The sequence below is a fragment of the Eptatretus burgeri genome, chromosome 12, assembly GCF_056783735.1.
Source record: "Eptatretus burgeri isolate ZD-2024b chromosome 12, Ebu_testis_v1, whole genome shotgun sequence".
In the NCBI taxonomy this organism is placed as follows: Eukaryota; Metazoa; Chordata; class Myxini; order Myxiniformes; family Myxinidae; genus Eptatretus; species Eptatretus burgeri.
Window position 1 is genome coordinate 75,232,907 of NC_140972.1, and position 16,733 is coordinate 75,249,639.

Here is a 16,733-nt window from a genome sequence, read left to right on the forward strand (position 1 = left end):
GGAAAGCGGGCATCGCGGCGATGGATCGTGCTAAACGATCGGGACGGTAAACGCGCCGAGACGAAGCTCTTTAGCGCGGTGTCGAGATCAATGAATCGTCGCCGAGTTCCTGCCAGCGGCCGAGCGAGCCGTGCGGACTGGCCGTGCTCGTATTAAACCCGCGATCCTCATTGTTTATTATCATCCCGTGGGCTTCGTCTTACATGGGAGGGAGCAGGAGGAGAGGGCCACGAGAGAAGCGAGGAGGCGAGCAACTGGCTGGGGGGATACTCCACGGACCCCTGCGCTTGTTCAATAATGGCTTTCAGCAATGTGCGCTCAATGCAGGGCTCGGGTGCGGTTTGGCCTCCGAGCTGTCACGGTGTACATCCCGTGGGCAGCGAGGACTCTTGTTTGACCGAGACCCGTGTCTTGGCTCTGTGTGCGCCCCCGCTTTCCAGTGGGGGGAAACAAGAACAATGAACCAGATTCTTTCCGTTCAAACGTCGCTTCATTGATTTATTAGAGAAATAAAAACTCGGAAAAGTGTAGCATTCTCAAGTTGTATAAGCGGAACTGAAGTTTAAATGTCAGCTATATGTAAGAAAGTCGGCAGGAGGGAGATGGATTGGGGGTGTTGGCAAGCCGGAGTGCTCTGTGGAGGGGCCTGGACAATAAAAAAGGGGGAACAACGTCACAGATTTCTTTCCATTTGTAAGAAAAATTATCCTCCAAGCATTCCTCTGTATGTAAAGACAGGCAGGCCTGTATGGAAACCGAGAACCTGGCTCTGATTGAACTTAATGATTTGTGAAGTAGTTTCATTTAGTAACCGTCAGTGACACCCATTTGTTCGCCTGAAAGGGCCTCTGTGAAGCTGGCCCACTGATTGACGGGTGAACTTCCTTAGAACGATTGATTGTCTGGCAGGTAACCAAGGAGGAGTGAACTCTGGTACAAAGTAAAATAATTTATGACGTTGATACCAAATTGCATTTTGGTATTGAAAGAAACTTTTTTTGCTTGTAAGGCAGTATTAGATTACAAATGAAAGGTTTGAAAGTTTGATTCAAACAAAATCAGTTTCATTACAATCCGTTTGCTACTTACTGGATTAGCCATTTCACCATAATGATGGATGTGGCACAGCATTACATTTTGTCCTGAAAACGTGAGGCTTTTAACGACGTACACCTCTATTGAACATAAGACCTTTGAGAAAGTCCCTTTACTACCACTTGCAATAGCTGATGTCTTACAGTGGCACCTCTCTGACCAAGCAAGGGTCATCATGGGGAAGGGAATTCATTAGAAAAATATTAATAACCCAAAATCTTCATAGCATTTATCAATGAATATATAAATATGTGGCTCCTATGTTTGAAAACAAAAGGAAAAAAATCAAAAGGGAAATTTTTAGTTTTTCAATGCATCTTTGCACTTATAGCAGTATCCTGAAAACCACTTTCTACTTTTCACCTCAATAACTGCCTTAGGAGGCATATGTACGACTGATAAGTTGTTCAGATCTTCATGTGCATAGTTTTTCTCTTTTTATTGACTTGAGATCAGTCAAGCTGTTTCAGTATTTCGGCATGTTGTTCTCGGCTGACGATCATCTTTTTTTTCCCGTGAAAATGTATAGGGTTCGCAGAGCTGTCACCGCTGTTCGGCACACTGTTGCACGAGGGGCAAGACTCTGGCATGAGCATGCCTCCACAAGACTGCAGCATGACGGATCAGGTGAGCTATAGGGTATGCTCCCTGATGCGTTGAGTGTTTCCCACCCTCACCAAAACAGAGGTTCTATCTGCTTCCAGAAAGAGAACGATGGAACGACTTCAACCAACCCAGTGGCAAGAAGAGAAAGGCCTGAGTAAAGAAAGCTTCCCCCTTTGTGTCTCTTATGTGTTGTCTTCTGTGTTCATGACAGAAATATTTCACTTTGCGCAGAGAATGAACATCCAGATGAAATGGATTTCAATGCTGTACAACAGTGGTGTACATGGGTAATAGTTGATGACATACATAATAAGTGAATCAATGAACTCGCTATGTTGGGAAAGTTTGTGAATTTCTGTGTCGATTTCATCATGAATAGGTTGATTTTTGTAATCCTGGGATTCCTCAGACTGGTGAACTGCATGCATCCATAGTTTGAGGTTGGTGGTATAAAGTAAAATTGGTGATTGCAACTGCAGGGGGTCAACCACTTTGCTTCTTCCTTATGGTTTGATGCGACACAAGGTCCTTAAGACATTGGGAAATAATGTTGTAGCCGAGGTCACCTGAACCGAGGGTTCCATGTGACCCCCAGAATTTGTGATCGTCATATTTATTTTTATGATATAGTGATAATATATCATTCCACATGCAAGGAGCTTCAATGCATTAGGAGGCCATTCAGCCCACCAAGCATGCACAATGTTTGCCAACCTCTTGTTGCTTGTCTGTGGTCTGTCCTTTTAAATGCTGTGTTATCACCATCATCATGGCCAAATTCTAAATTCCTGCTCTAACTACTGCTGGGCATGCAATGGCAAACCACCCAGTATACAACCCCTGTCAAGAAACTGCTTCAGCATCACCGACGCTTTGTAACAGAGTATGGTACATTAGAATCATAATGATTGCACATTCCTTGTTTTTTTTACAGGGTCTTAAGTTCGTAGTGAAACTGACACACACACACACACACACACACACACACACACACACACACACACACACACACACACACACACACACACGGACATACTGACACATACTTGAGATAAAATGCAGGACTGTAAGATGAGACAAACTCAGCCACTGAGCTTGGGGGGAGTGCCATCACTTTCTGGGGCACTCTGGGTACCAGCGACATCACAGGAATGGTGTCGCCTTTCTCACCGCACTCAGCGGGGCATTTCCTTCGAAGAAACTTCCTTCTCTCCACAGATGAGATTGTCCGTGCTCTTGTCTTTTTAAATACAGCCGATCCAAATTCACCATACACCTTCACAGTTTTTTCTTCAACCTTTCCTTTACCTATCCTACCTAATGTTTAGCAATCTAAGAAACAGTCTCTTAAAATGTTTCAATTTCCTCTTTTACACGTGTGGTTCCCGATATTGTATCATGATTCACTTCTCTTCTTCTTCTTCTTCTTCTTTAAAAGACTGTTTTCAATTCGACCTTTCCGTCATTCCGTGTAGAAAACGTCCAACTGTTACGACGTTTCTTTTCTCCATTCTCTTAATTCTCCTTCGTTGCATCCCTCACGTAATGTCTTTAATCGCATCTCTGATTTTAAAAAATTATTCATTCCAGTTTGCAATGCATGTTCGTGTTCCATTAATCGTCCTTTTTTCCAACTTCGGCACCAATTCATCCCACTTCCTCACATCTACCTCCTCCTAATCCTCACTTGTTATACCCTCTCCCTACCCCTCCAATGTTGCCCCTCCTCCTACCTCCACTCTTGGTGCCTCTTCACTGTCTTCTGCTTTAGTATCAGCTCCTCCTCTAATGTCCCAAAGTGTGTGGTGTTCTAACATCTGTGGGCTCCATTCTAACCTAACAGATATCTCACTCTCTCAATCAAAACACTCAACGTTTCAAACATGCTCTTTCTTTCCTCTCACACCTCCCCCTCTTCCCAACCACTCAAATATTGTACCTTAGCCTGCCTGCTCCCTTCATCACCATCCCACTGCCGAGTCTCATCCTTCCCTTCTCCCATTGCCCTCCTTCCCCTTGGCTGTGCCTGCTGTCATCGTCTCCCTTCCCTCTCAAAGCAACCTTGATACTCCTTCCCCCTCAACTCCCCCCTCTCTCCCTTCTCCCTCCAATCTCCCTCCTCACTCCCCTACTCAAATTTGCCCCCCCTCACATCCACAAAGCTGCCTCCTTCCTTCTCATCCCTCCACCTCCTCCAATCTTCAACTTCCCTCTGCCCAATTCTTATTACTCCCCACTGTGCCTCGTCCCATCACCAGTGGTCTTTCTGTCTTCTACTGTCTCCTCTCTGGCCGCACCCCCCTCCCCCCGCTCTGTCTGCTATCTGTACTGCCCAAATTTCTGAAGGGCGCTCAAGGTCCACCAGCAACCCCCTTCTGGTTAAACTACCAAAATCAAGAATCATTGCTCACTTTCATTCTTTCATTCCTCTTTTTTTTTCCTGCCTTTGGAACAAACTTCCACACACTCTTCAATCACACTCTTCCCTCCAGGTCTTCAAAATAGTTGTTCACCACCATCTCTTATCTTCCCCAATCCAAAACCACGATCTTTTCTACGCCTGCTAATCCACCCCAAACCCACCTCCTTCAAATTCCCTGCTTTCCTTCCTGAAAGTCCCTGTAGTGTCCATCTTGTTTACCCTGTGTACCATGTCCCATCCCACTCCCTTCCACAGATCTCCTCATGTAACTATTCCACACTGTTTTGTGCTTCTCTCTTCTGCCCCTCTTGTCTCCTGCTCCCCTTGTTATACGTTCTATGTGTTAGCTTTTATATGAGCCGTGACATTGTATATTAAAAAAAAAAAACACTGAACGTCAAGCAAGGAAGCAGGATGTACCTTGGTACAAATCGGCCAGGGTTTGAGCCACCGACCTCACAGACTTTATGTGTTTATTGCTATCTACTGCAGTTTAAACACATAATACATATTTGCGGTTGTTACATTAAATATTGATCGACGAAAGTATTTGCCAACATAGTATGGTCTTAAATTGTGGTGCAGATGAAGTTTCAATATGTACTTTGCACAGTGCAAGAGGGGAGGGCAGTTCAAAACGGTGCATGCATTGTTATGTTTATTTGAAATGGAGGGGGTGGTGGTACCAAAATGTCCGCCATATTTGCTTCCCGAGTAAAGAGGTCCTTCTTGTTACAAATGATGTGTGAGAATTGATTAAAGTACTATCGCGTCATAGGCCCAACTAACATGGACACTCTGCACCTCAGGTCGAACTAGAAGGGCACTCAGTGGAGCACATACCTCCGCCACACAAACAAGAACATGTCGGGCTCAATACGTTTTTGAAATATCGTGCTACATATCGTTTTTGGCCCGATCTCTCAATGGTGAAGAATCACTTAAAAAATTCTAGTAGCCGGATCCAGATCCGTATATTCACCAAAATCTAATCGGTTCGTCCTTATCACACACCAAACCTGTCCACAAAATTTCATCCGGATCCGTCGACAACTTTTTGAGATATCCTGCACACAAACAGACAAGCAAACAGACAGAAAGGGGGTGAAAACATAATCTCCTTCACCTTCGGTGGCAAGGGGTAATAAAGATCTCTGCGGATGACTGAAACGATGTTTGAATTTACTGCATTCAGAATGAACTAGTTAACAAGTTACAATCCCCCAAGGATCGTTCAAACAAAGCTGAGACTGGCAGGTGCTCGCATGCAAAGGCAGGAAGGCGGGAAGACGTTTCTTTACAACAAAGGGTTTATTAAAATGTATATGGGGATAAGGATGCACAAGACGTAAATAAATAATAGATGGAACGATCCAGGCAGTCGACAGACACGGATAGGGAAGAAGGAAAAATACTCGAACTTATGTATAAGAGAAATAACCACGCTAGTGGTGCTGACAGCACCAGGTATGGACAACAAAGGGAAGAGAACAGGCAATTATTGTTGACAATGAACAGGCAACATTATCTGGTTGTGGCTGCAGGACAATAGGCTGGCAGGGCACATGGGGAAGTGCAGCTCGGGGCAGAAAAGAAGAGGATGGTGGCGAAATAGCATCCGCTTCTCTCAATCAGTCCTCCTTGAATGAGCTATGAAACAGAGAGGGAGCCAAGACATCCTCTGCCAAAGGTCCAACTCTGATCTACTGCGTGCATGTGTGGACACAGCCTTTACCACCTCTGGGACTGCCTTCATGTATGCGACTGGTCCCACAATTGGCCGTCTGCTGCTTGTATGTGGCACCATCTTTTAGGCTGTCCCGCCCTGCATGGCAGCACCTTATTAGTGTTCCACCCTCAACCAGGGCTCCACAACTCACTATATCACCATAGCCTGCTGTCTTCTGGCCAAATGGCCCATTACATGTTCTTTCCCACTTAAATGCCTTTCTGTGTTAGGTGCCTTTTGTGCCACAAGTCCTCCACCTGGCCTTGCCAATACAGGATGTTTTACACGATACAACGTTTACCCTATTCTGATCTATCATTTACAATCACTGCCCTCGTCAGTGCACATATTTCATACGACTTACCTATGACAGATCCCTAATAGAGGATTAAGTCTCACCGACTCGAACACACAGTCCATGCTATTCTTATCACATTCTAGCTCTGGATCCCCACCCCTTTCCATGTAACAGAACATTATGTAAATAAGATATTTTACAAGGATATCCTGAAAACCGAGATTAATGTCCCAGCAATGAAAAAATTGTTTTCTGTTTTTTTCTGCGTGACATCAACTAATTTAATTATCTATTTGTGTGTGGTCTGCATTCCTTTACGAGACGGACAACTAAACCATTCATACAAGTTGCATAAGCGAGGACATAAAGGACATGTAATCTTATCTGTCGAAATAACATGAACAAAAGGATAACTGCTGCGATTATTGTTCTTATTATTAAATTTTACACAAAGTCTCTAATGTCAACAGGCACTCTATTTATTCCAAACTCAAAAGTCTGAGTTTTTGAAACCTTTCCCCCTCCTATGCCTCATACATGTTTCTTGACACTTCTCCCTTTACTCATATCCCCTCCAAGACTTATTTTCCTTCTCTTTCCACCCTTCCTACACTCCCCTACCTCCTTTTATGTTATTGTCCTTTCTTCCTTTTCTCTTTCTCTTCTTAATTAATTCCCCTCCTCCAAAAGTTTTTGTATACAGTATATGTATCTTATATATAAAGCTCATTCTAACCACTGATTCACTGATTCACTGACTGACAGACTGACTGACTCATTGACTGACTGATATTAAAGATCAGTACCTTCTGGGTGATGTAGAAAGCTGAAATTTTGTGGGGTCTGAGGTTGCTATGTTTTTTTTAGCCTGCTCAACCTTGCCCTGACTTGGAACAGGCTGCAATGTGGAACAGGCTTTTCATCATACCTCATGAAAGGTCACCAAAGGTAAGCCCTTTGCTGTTTCTTCCCAGAGTTCCTCCCCGGCTGTAAAGACGTTCACAAATATTATACAAGAGAATCCCAATGCTACACATCCCCTCAGCTGCCAGACCGGTTTCATCGCTTGTTAGTGAATCAGCGACAGCGCAGACAGAAATGCATACCAATGAGGCTCCCAAGCATGTACTACGTGAAAGCATCAAAAGTCATCAACATATGAATGAAAAACGAAGACCCACCCACATCTCACCTCTGAATGGAGGGAATAACCAATTAGCTCTTACCTAATCATTAAACCCAGATGACTTGGAGTGTACAAATAAATTGACTCCTCCCATGATCTTCGAGCCAAAGAAGCTGCATAAAGCAGCCATGAAAGGCTACCCAAGGTAAGCCCTTTGCTGTAACAACCATGATCTTTTCTACCCTTGTTAACCCCACCCTAATTCAATCCCTCCTCCATCCAAATTTCCAGTTTTCCCTCCTCCATCCAAATTTCCAGTTTTCCCTCCTCCATCCAAATTTCCAGTTTCCCCTCCTCCATCCAAATTTCCAGTTTTCCCTCCTCAGAGTTTCCTTCTGTATCCATTTTGTCCACCCCATACATCCTCTCCTGCCCCCCATTTCTCCCAACACCCATTGTTTGTCCAAATCGGCCTCTATATTGGCCTTCAACTCTGCTATTGCTGTCCCCCCCTCTCTCTCTACTGTTCCTTTTTGTCCTGATGTGTCCTGATCCGTTCAGTGTACCAGTACGAGCTCTTTCACGAGCCTCGACTATGTTTCCAATAAAAAAAAAAACACGAGGGGAAGGGATGGCTGCATACCGGAGTTTTCTCAGGGAGAAAATGTTTTCAATCCTCGATTGTGAAAGTGAACTTTTTGCTCTTGCAAACGTTTGTTTCTTTGAATCCGCATTCTCAATCGTCACTAATAGGTGCTCTCTCTGGTATTTGTTTTTCAAATGTTGGACGTATTACAGTGATGAGCAATGTCTATTGAACAAAGTGAGCATGCAACTTTCGAACAGTCTTTTTTTTGCCTTCCCAAAATAGTTCCAAACTGCACTTCTGGACCTTTTGAATGACATGTTGTCAAAACTTTATGAGTTGATGCATTGCCGACCCATCCGTCAGCAAAGCAATCAGTACGCTTCATCGACCAACTCCAAATGCCTTGCTATTCAACTCCAAATGCCTTGCTATTCAACTCTAAGTGCCTTGCTAAGGTCAATTCCCTAGTTTAAAATTTGAAATTCAGCTCAGGTTAAGAGATTCTAGAGGTTATTGCATGTGCAGAAATTAAATAAAGGTATGAACACTAGCGTATCTTGCCGTTTATAAGCATTGCAATGTATGCAGCGGTTCGTAGGTTTGAAGATCCGCGATCAGCAATGTATGCAGCAACTCACAGGTATGAAGCTTTATCATACAGAAACCGACCTGTTCCAAGGAATGGCATTTTTGAGCTAAGCGGACAAAATGCCTGATTAAGATTAACTCACAAAATGTGAGCCGAACACAGGCTGACTAAGGATAAGCCTGTTTCTTGTTTTGCCATACATTATCTTCAAAAGGGGTGTTTAAATTAACCAAAACATCAAATTTTCATTCATGCACTACCTTGGAGTTCTCTTGGTATGCAAGCAAATTTGAGGCTGCCAGGTTTCATGGTTTTGGAGTTATGGAGGAAACAGACTGACACACAAACACACACACACACACAGACATTTATTAGTCTAGAATAGATAGATGTATTTAAATATATACCCAATCACAGACACAATCTCACCTGCACAACATTGGTGGGTGGGCATAACCTAATGTCAGAGTGAAAAAAAAGAAAAAGTTTCTTTGTATTTTTTTTTTTTATTAAACTGTAAAATACAGGTCGTTGTCATGACAAATAATAATTGAAAACAAATTATTATTGTAAAAATTTATTTCTTTGATGTCAGTAAATGACCATTTCAGCCAGGTCAAACATTCACTGATAATCATGTGCACACAAAGAGAGAACGAAATTTCCAGCATCACCATCAATCTGTCGAAAGCCCTTAATGCAGCTTTTCTTGGATTTTTGGGGTGAGCTTGTGTATTTTATAATTATTTTTCGTTCCAGCCTGCAATGAAGTTGTACTTTGGGTACTCATACTGAGTGCAATTATCCTCTGCTTTGAGTTGAATTCAAACTGATTTTAATATGTGGTTGGGCACTTCATCGTCTTTCATTAAACTTAACTGTTGCAACAGAATTTGGGAATTTTTAAAATGGATTTCCTGGCATAAGTGCCGAAATTGTTTTTGATAGATTTTACAAAAAAAATTCTACAAATTTGTTCCTCATCTAAATAAACATCCTCTCTGATGCTCTGGAAAACTCACTCTTCCTTTTGCAGATGACTCCACATTGTTTCGTGCAGTCAGTACCCCATATCACACTGACGGGCAGACAGCAGTTGCATCACTTTCTGCTAAAGAACAAGCCCTGTTCTCTCACATCGCAGACAAGTCAGTGGCCACTTTTTAAAAACTTTTTTTTTAATTCCTCCCCTTCCATCTCGCTCAATCTGCAAGTAAAAAATTTGTTCAATTTTCGCTGTATAAGCATGTTACACATTGCCTGTACAAGCTCATTGCAAATGCAACTGTACAAGTGCATGCAATAAACTCTTCCTGCAATTATATTTTCCTACATTTTTTATTTTGTGATTCCCAGCATGGTGCTGCTGTTATGGTTCTTGATGGTATAGATTGTGGGGCTGGAAGTTGTAGAAGCAGTGTAGGTGAGTGCTGCAGTGTATTCTGAGCATGCACTTCAGCAACAGATCACAAGTGAGACAAGAGGTGAATGTTGATTTTTAGATATCTAGTGAAACAAGGTGGTGAACTAATTACACAAGCAACTCTGTCCTGGATGGTGTCCAGCTTACACATGTGTTGTTTCAGATGTTCACAACTCGGCGAGTGGTGCGTATTCCATCACATTCTGGACAGACTCGCAGATGGTGGAGAATTTGGAGGGCTGCATTGACGATCCACTCAACTGTGTGCACAGTGCCCAGATGCCATCTTGCTGTTATAGCTATGGTGTTTATGTGACTTTCGCATTTGAGTTTCTGATGAACGGTGATCTCCAGGATGTTAACACTGGAGGACTCTTGTATGGTACTGCCATTGAAAGTCAGGTAAGGGTCCAGTGCAGATCTCTCTTATTACCTCCGCCACCGAAGGTGAAGGAGGTTATGTTTTCACGCCTTTCTGTCTATTTGTTACTTGCAAAATCGAAGATTTTTCAAGTATATTGGTCAGTCGATTTTGTAATTCTGTCTGTCTGTTTGTCTGATTATCACCTACAGGTCACAATTTTAAACCAATCTTCACGAAACTTCACCACATGGTCGAGTTTGTTATAAGGAAGAAACCTATTATTTTTGAGGTCAAAAGGTCAACATAGACCAAAGGTAAACAACTTCGGTGGTATTTCTAAAATCCTCAATTTTCATCCGATTGACTTGAAATTTGAAGAGGATTTATATTTCAGGTCAATGAATTCAACGAGCCAATTATTTTTGAGGTCAACATTGACCCAAAGGTCAACATAGGCCAAAGGTCTACAACTAAGGCGGTATTTCTAAAATCCTCAATTTTCATCCAGTTGACTTGAAATTTGAATAGGATTTGCACATCAGGTCACTGAATTCAACCATCAATTATTTTCGAGGTCAACATTGGCCAAAAGAACAACATCGGCCAAATTTATAAAATTGTCAAATTTCATCCCATTGACTTGAAATTTGAAGAGAATTTATATTTCAGGTCACTGAATTCAACCAACCAATTATTTTTGAGGTCAACATTGACCAAAAGGTCAACATAGGCTAGATTTCTAAAATTGTCAATTTTCATCTGGTTCACTTAAAATTTGAAGGGGAGTTGCATAGTTGGTCATTAATTCAACCAACAATTATTTTTGAGGCCAAATTTGTTTTATGGATTTTGCAAATATTGTGCTCTGCACGACGTCTTCTTCTTGATTGTTTGTTTGTTTGTATGCAGGATATCTAAAAAAGTTGTGGACGGATCTGGATGAAATTTTGTGCGCAGGTTCGGTGTGTAAAAAGGATGAACTGATTATATTTTGATGAAGATCCATATCTGGATCCTACTTCTAGAAATCTTAAAGTGATTCTTCACCATTGAGAGAAAGGACCAAAAACGACAAATAGCACAACATCTCAAAAAGTTGTGGACGGATTTGGATGAAACTTCATGGACATGTTCGGTGTGTGACAAGGAAGAATTGATTCAATTCTGATGAAGATCCGAATCCGGATCGGATAATTTTTAAAGTGATTCTTCACCATTGAGAGATCGGGCCAAAAATGATATATAGCACGATATCTCAAAAAGTTGTGGACGGATTCGGATGAAACTTGGTGGACATGTTGGGTGTGTGGTAAGGACGAATTAATTCGATTTTGGTGAAGATCCGAATCCGGATCTGGATACGATAATTATTTAATTTTTATTGATGCAGCAACCTAAGATGGCTGGGTTAAGGACATTGCCTTTAAGAATGCCTGCCATTGTGATTCCCCAACAACCACAACCATTATGCAATTCCAACCATTAGAGGATTGTTCATTTGATTTCTGTTATATATATATATATATATATATATATATATATATATATATATATATATATATATATATATATATATATATATATATATATATATATATATATATATTTACCAGGGTTTCTCGGTTTAAGACTTGATCAAACGTTCCCGTGAAACCAAGGGCAGCAATTATCATGAGAACAGCTTGGCCAGCAGGCAGCCAGCTCTATCGTGTACAGGTCTTAAGTACTATGGATTTTATGTTGTTACAACCTCTAGCTTTTGTTGTATGAAGTGCAGTCAGCTACTCATTATTGTTATATGTCATGAGCCAAAGTTGTAGTATTCTGGCATGTGATGATGGGGAAATTCTGGGTTAATAGAATGGGATGATAGACTCGACACTTTTTGCTGAAGATCCTTGAGAACAACTCAGCTTTGTTTTAAGCATTTGCAATCTGGCATCCACCATGTGTTATTATGTAGACATTCATGAGCTTCCATTTTTTCTTATTTAATGGTTTGATTGTCCACCACAGTTCTGTCTTGATGTGGAAGGGCAACAGGGCTTTTATAAGATCCATTTTGCTCCATTGATGGCATCCTGCTTTTGATTCTTATTCCGCAGGTTTGTTGCAGCCAAAATGGGCTTGCTCCTCATTTTCAGCTGTGCTTGGTGCTGCTTGTAGCATAACTTTTAAAAGGCACTCTTCACTGAACCAAGCTTGGGTTCTTGGTTTGATTGTGATGGAGGAGTGAGGTATGTACCTGGTCATAAAGTTGCATAATGTGGTTGGATACTTTTCTGCTGCTGTTAATGGTCCACAGTACCTCATGACGGATTCCCAGTTTTAGGTTGCCACCTCTGTTCCTCATATGCCCCACTTGACATCATGTTTATACCACACCACCTGATGGATATTTTTTATTTCATTGATGCATATCAGAATTTGCCTTCACAAGTACAATACTGTGGTTGCTCTTTTCATTGATGTCTTTCCAATTCTGCAACAGGTGAGTTTGTCAAGCAGTTTGCATCATATTAGTTATTTTGCAACCCAAATGCAGGCCCGGTCTGGAAATCATATCCTTCAGGACTTTGCCAGGTCATTTGGTTTGTCTTTTTGAGCTAATCAGGTGACCACAAAGCATCTTATAGTGCTCTACACAGTACATCATCATCATCATCATCATCATCATCATCTTATGGCCGTTTCCATGTATCCATATACATATATATGAATATATGTATGTATATGTGTATATTGTTGCGGTCTTTGCGCCCGCCGGCGTGCGACGGCCACGTAACTCGAATCGCGGCACGTCGCCCACCGGACGGACAATCCAGTCGTGACCCTCTCGGACTAACACCGGGAACCAGTCACGGGTGGACCTTTCGGTCTCACCGCGATCGAGCCAATCAGCCCCCGCGTGGGATAGGGTTGCTCGCCAAATTCGAACTACCTAAGTACCCACGCGGAGGGTAGACCGGGCGATCGCACCTCGCCGCAGGTCGACTTCGGACACGGGCCACTTAAGCGACCCGTTCCGTACTATCAGAATAACCGAGCGGTGTTATCGTCGACCTCGACGGTTCGATTAATTATCGGGCGTATTCAGCCCACTACCAACCCTTTACGTGAAGCAAGATGGGGATTCAATGGGGGAAAAGACGAAGCGAAGCGGGAGAACAGTTCAACAATAAAGCACATTTATTCGCGGCACACGGGAAGCACACAAATACAATTCCACCAAATGCACACACAAAAAAGAAAACACACTTCCATTTACACAAAAAGCAAACATAAAAGTGAAAACACAGTGCAGAGCTAATACCGACTACCGAGCACACGGCAACACTTATACAATTCTACCTCACAGACGGCGCCGACAACACATACCCAAAACCAAGGAAAAGAAATACCCCAAGAATGAGGTAGGCCTGGGGCCGAGACCGGGTCGGGCCTACCCGTCTGGTGATGAGACGCGGAGCGGCGATGGCCCCGCAACCCGCGGGCCTCGCGGACAGTGCCTGGCAGGGGGTGGGAACGGGGCCCCCTTGGTCGCACTATCTCAGCGCGGGGGAAACAGGAGGGGGTTGCTGATGCTCGGGGTATAGAGGATCTTTATTATATGCGACGAGCGTCTCCACCTCGGCCAGGTCGCGCTGTCGGCCTCCCTCGGGTGCAGCTTCCTGCACGACGCGAGCACCCCCTCGTCTGGTGTCGCCGCCTTTCCACAGCTCCGTCCCCTCCGTTCCGACTCCAACGCACACGACGAGCAGCTCCACCGCCCGCGAAGTCTTGACCCTCTGCTTCCGACTCTCCTCTTCTTGACTCTCCCACCCGTTCTTGTTTGCGACTCTCCGACCCTCCTTCTGCTGACTCTCCGACCGACCTTTTATCCCCCCGTAACTTCGCCTTTGACCCCCTCCCTTTGACCTTTCACCTCGCTCCCCATTGGCCCGAGAAAAAGTGGGCGTGAAGGCTTTTTGATCCACAAATTTGCATATATCGATCGTTCTGGAGGCGGGGCCAAATCGCCCCTCGCTCACCGATTGGACGGCAAAAAGTGGGCGTGTGTCGTTTTTGATCCGTTTTTGAAGCAGAAAATCCGTGATTTTGTACACGCTGTTCGACGCGCGTTCTGCACGAGTCCAGCATCGGTGCCCATGAGTGGCGCGAGATGACGGTGATGCGATGCTACGGTTGTGAGGTGTGCGTGAAGGTCGTGGCGGTTGTGGTGAAGCGGTGGTTGTGGTCGGTGGTTGATGTTGTGGTTGTGATCATGGCGGTTGGTCCAAAATAAAGATAGTAAAAGAAAAACGGCTATCCTGAAGAGTCGCAGCACGTATAAATGACATGTATTCCCACTAGACAACGGGTTTGGGCCTAACTACACATGCACTTACCGAGATACCTCACCTAAGGGACCTGAATGGTGGTTTGCGAATCTGGTAACCACAACACTACCCCCTTCCCTTTTTACAGACTCGTCCCGAGTCGTCAAATTTTCGTGTGCCATCATGTGTAGTTTTCCCCTAGTACATTTTACCTACGGATCCCTGAGTGCGACATTCATGGTATTCGTGTCCCCAAAATAAATAACCTAAGGGCTGCGTAACTATCTAAACAAACTCACTCACACGGACGACTTAAATAAAATTGCCGGCGCTAAGACAAACATGCCGGGGGCGCACTCATATGTACAGTACATCTTAACCTTAACTTACAAATTTTACACTAAACCATGGCCCAGGATCATCGAACTCTGCAAAAAGAAAGCAGTTAGCAGGGAGCCAGGCTGCCCACATGCAGTCTCTGACTCAAACAATGCAGGTGACAGGGAACGTGGCTGGCTGCTCACACGCAGTCCAAGGCCTTCCCTTTTGAACTGAACTCGGTGAACCACAACGGTGCTTGGGCTGCACAAACGCAGTCTCCGTGCCAGCTCAAGTGGCACACGCAATGAGCACAACGAATGGATGCATGAATGGATGGACACAAACACGGTGCACGGGCTGCCACTGCAGGCCCGTGTTGTAGCTGCCAACAGGGCAGTTCTCGCAGCTTGCAAACTGTTGCCTTGATCCTGGCGCACATGGAAATGAACAGGGGGGGGCAAAGCAAAATTGAACGGGGCTGGTGAACATGGGCAGTGGGCATGGCATGGCATGGCAAAGGTGCAGGCAACACAGCCCGCAGAATAAGGCCGCTGCAGGCAAACTCAGCCCGCAGAAGAAGGCCGCTGCAGGCAAACACAGCCGGCAGACGAACTGGCCGGCACAGGCCTCGAAGAAAAACAGCCAGCAGATGAACTGGCCGGCACAGGCCTTGCAGCACACAGCTGCAGACGATCCAGCCGGCACAGGCCTTGCAGCACAGCAGCTGCAGATGAACTTGGCCGGCCTCCGCCTTGAAGCAAAACATGGCCAGCCGATGAAGTTGGCCAGCCTTTGCCGTTCAATGGAGGTTGGTGGAGGGAGTGCGGTGGTGCTGGCCACTTGGAAGGCGGGCTCGGACCTACCTACCTGTCTCCTTCCCAACCTATCGCCTTTGCCTGTCACTGTACATACCCACTCCCTTAATTTGTCAAACCCCAATTTAGCCCCAACTTATTTTTTTGTTGTTTTTATTTTTACTCCCCCACTATAAATCGTCCCCTAACCCCCTTTATCGTCCTTGTTCGGCTAACCTATTCTGTCACCTAGCCTACTCCCAACCCCTACGTTCCCTTCCCGGAGGGGAATAAGGGAGAGCTAACGTCCTGTGTCGAGGCCCAATTCAAGCCTCAGAATGGCCTCCCCAGAGTTCGGCGATCTATAACCAAAGTGGGTCCAGCGGCCCACAACGACAGCGAGGGGATGGATGGTGCGGAGGGGTACATTTCCTAATCTACCCTAACCATTTAACTGTTAAACTACCCCGGGGCTTTCAACAAGCGCCTCTCGCTTAAACTATTGGTTCTAACAACCCAGATTCCCGTCGCCTGTGTTGGTGTCCTTACAATTTCGGGCCTCGCCCCCCAATTTTCTCTCCGTGCCCTCACACGGTCTCCTGGCTGGGACACGTGGCTCCCTTTGGCAGGCACGACCCTCTGCCGATTCTCCCGCTATGGCACCCCCGGGCACTACACTGCCTCCGAGCCTACCAGCTCCCTAACACCGGGGAGTGCCCCCATGGCACCTCCCCTGAAACGCACACGTGGCAGGCTGGCTTCCCGGGCCCCTTTCCGAGGGTCACCCATGCCCACAACACTGCCCACGCGGCTAATGGCGCCCCGGGCCCCCGCACCAAGCAGGCGCACCCGTGCCCACTACGCTATCCCGGCCCCCCATGGGCCCTTGGCCTACCACGGCCGACTAGCCTGGTGCCCGGGGTACCCACTCAGCGATACTCACCTTTCGCAGCCACGCTCCCAAGCCCGTCAACAGGGCTCCTGCACCCCTCCAAATGGGTCTCGAGCCTACTTTCCCACCAACAACAAAACGACCTCCATTTTTCAATTTGACTAAC

General features: G+C 44.9%; 1 protein-coding gene across 4 annotated transcripts in view; it reads left to right on the plus strand.

Annotated features, from left to right (window-relative positions):
- The window catches only part of LOC147015930 (uncharacterized), a 131,379-nt gene that overhangs the window by 65,354 nt on the left and 49,292 nt on the right, over positions 1 to 16,733 (plus strand). For 3 of the 4 annotated variants that reach the window (XR_015049931.1, XR_015049930.1, XR_015049932.1), the window contains 5 exons: positions 1,625 to 1,722; positions 9,491 to 9,602; positions 10,041 to 10,279; positions 10,451 to 10,555; positions 12,347 to 12,478. Coding sequence is in view for 1 of the 4 variants with exons in the window: in XM_085848571.1 (XP_085704697.1) it covers positions 1,684 to 1,722; positions 9,491 to 9,602; positions 10,041 to 10,279; positions 10,451 to 10,507 (447 nt within the window). In the remaining 3 variants the exon portion in view is untranslated. Of the gene's footprint in view, positions 1 to 1,624; positions 1,723 to 9,490; positions 9,603 to 10,040; positions 10,280 to 10,450; positions 10,556 to 12,346; positions 13,236 to 16,733 lie in introns of those variants that run through there. The other variant, XM_085848571.1, reaches the window with a different exon arrangement.